The sequence below is a fragment of the Vigna angularis genome, chromosome 6 (genome assembly GCF_016808095.1).
Source record: "Vigna angularis cultivar LongXiaoDou No.4 chromosome 6, ASM1680809v1, whole genome shotgun sequence".
NCBI classification, from domain to species: domain Eukaryota; kingdom Viridiplantae; phylum Streptophyta; class Magnoliopsida; order Fabales; family Fabaceae; genus Vigna; species Vigna angularis.
In genome coordinates this window covers 22115865-22117129 of record NC_068975.1, presented here as the reverse complement: position 1 = coordinate 22117129, position 1265 = coordinate 22115865, and the positions used below count along the sequence as shown (strand labels likewise).

Sequence of the window (1265 nt, the reverse complement as noted above, 5' to 3'; positions counted from 1 at the left end):
AAGTCCATGGGATAACAATCATTTAAGGTTGAAATTCCCAACTTGGATCAGTTCCATCTAATCATTGGAATTTGACAACACTTACTGAACGGCAAGTTAACATTTTGGAATCATTAACAAACTAAACAGAATATAATCGTTTCTTTTCTTGAACATATCTCCTACACAGACTAACAACAATAACATGATGTTTAAGCTTATCATGCAATTTTAACAAGGGTTGTATTTGATTTCATTGAATGTTCATCTTGGAAGCAAAAATCTGTAAACTCTGCCTTTTCTGTTGTAAGAAATATTAAAAGAAATGGCATCTTGGAATTTGTAAGGCATTACCATTTATGACAGACAAGGCACATCTTTTAACTTAAAGGCCTAAAGTAGTAAGGAAAGTAAATAACCAAAAAACTGAAAATATATCCAAATTGTTAACAGATTGTACCTGGTTGGTAACTGATCCAAAATGAATCGATATAATTGTGTAATACAATGAGCCAGAAGAGCCAAACATAAAATATTCCATAAGATCAAGAGATTGGAATCTAGGTGGAGAAGAGAAGGATGATTGAGTTTGAGAAGACAAGTAAATAAAAATGTAGAGTAAATCACTGGTTCAGTTCTTGGCAAAGAGGCCTCCAAAACCTCCTTTCTTCTTTTGTGGCACTGCAACAGAGTTCTTGTTGCGGCCAGTGGAGGTGGTGCCTCCATTCTTCTCCTCCACCTTCTTGAGAATAGGATCAGTCTCTAGCAGCTGGTCTTCCTTCTGCAACCCTCCAAGGATCCAATCAAAGAAACCTTTCTCCTCTTTGCTTCCACCAGCACCCTTTGCAGCAGTGGCTGCAAAAACTCTTCCAGTGGCTGGAGCAAATGACATGATGATAGAAGCCATGTTCCAAGCCAATGAATCTACCACTTGTGTTAGTGATGAGAATTCAGAAGACAAATGGGGTGAACAAGTTTTGGTGAAACTTTAGATAAAATGTGTATGTCATGATAATATATATCATGTCTTGTGGCTGCACCTCACAAGTGAATGTGAGCCGTTGGATTGAGTTGTAAATGATGATATGGGACACTGTGGGATGAGTTCTCCACAAGAGTCTTATCTTGATAGTGGCTAATTTTTGTGGTACATAATTTTCTTCACAATGAAAGGAAAATTGTGTTGCATGCCAACTTGAAGGTTCATCCTCACCTGCTGAGGCTCTTAATTTGACGTGTGGATGCATCATATCCAGTGCCTTTTCTCACCCCTTTTTGGGTTACTT

The 1265-nt window shown here is 37.9% G+C and overlaps 1 protein-coding gene across 1 annotated transcript; it reads right to left on the bottom strand.

Annotated features, from left to right (window-relative positions):
- Positions 1-394: 394 nt before the first annotated feature.
- On the bottom strand, positions 395-983 carry LOC108341192 (uncharacterized). The gene has a single exon (XM_017578852.2). It carries the CDS (start codon positions 884-886, stop codon positions 611-613), a length of 276 nt encoding a protein of 91 aa, XP_017434341.1. The 5' UTR covers positions 887-983; the 3' UTR covers positions 395-610.
- Positions 984-1265: the final 282 nt, after the last annotated feature.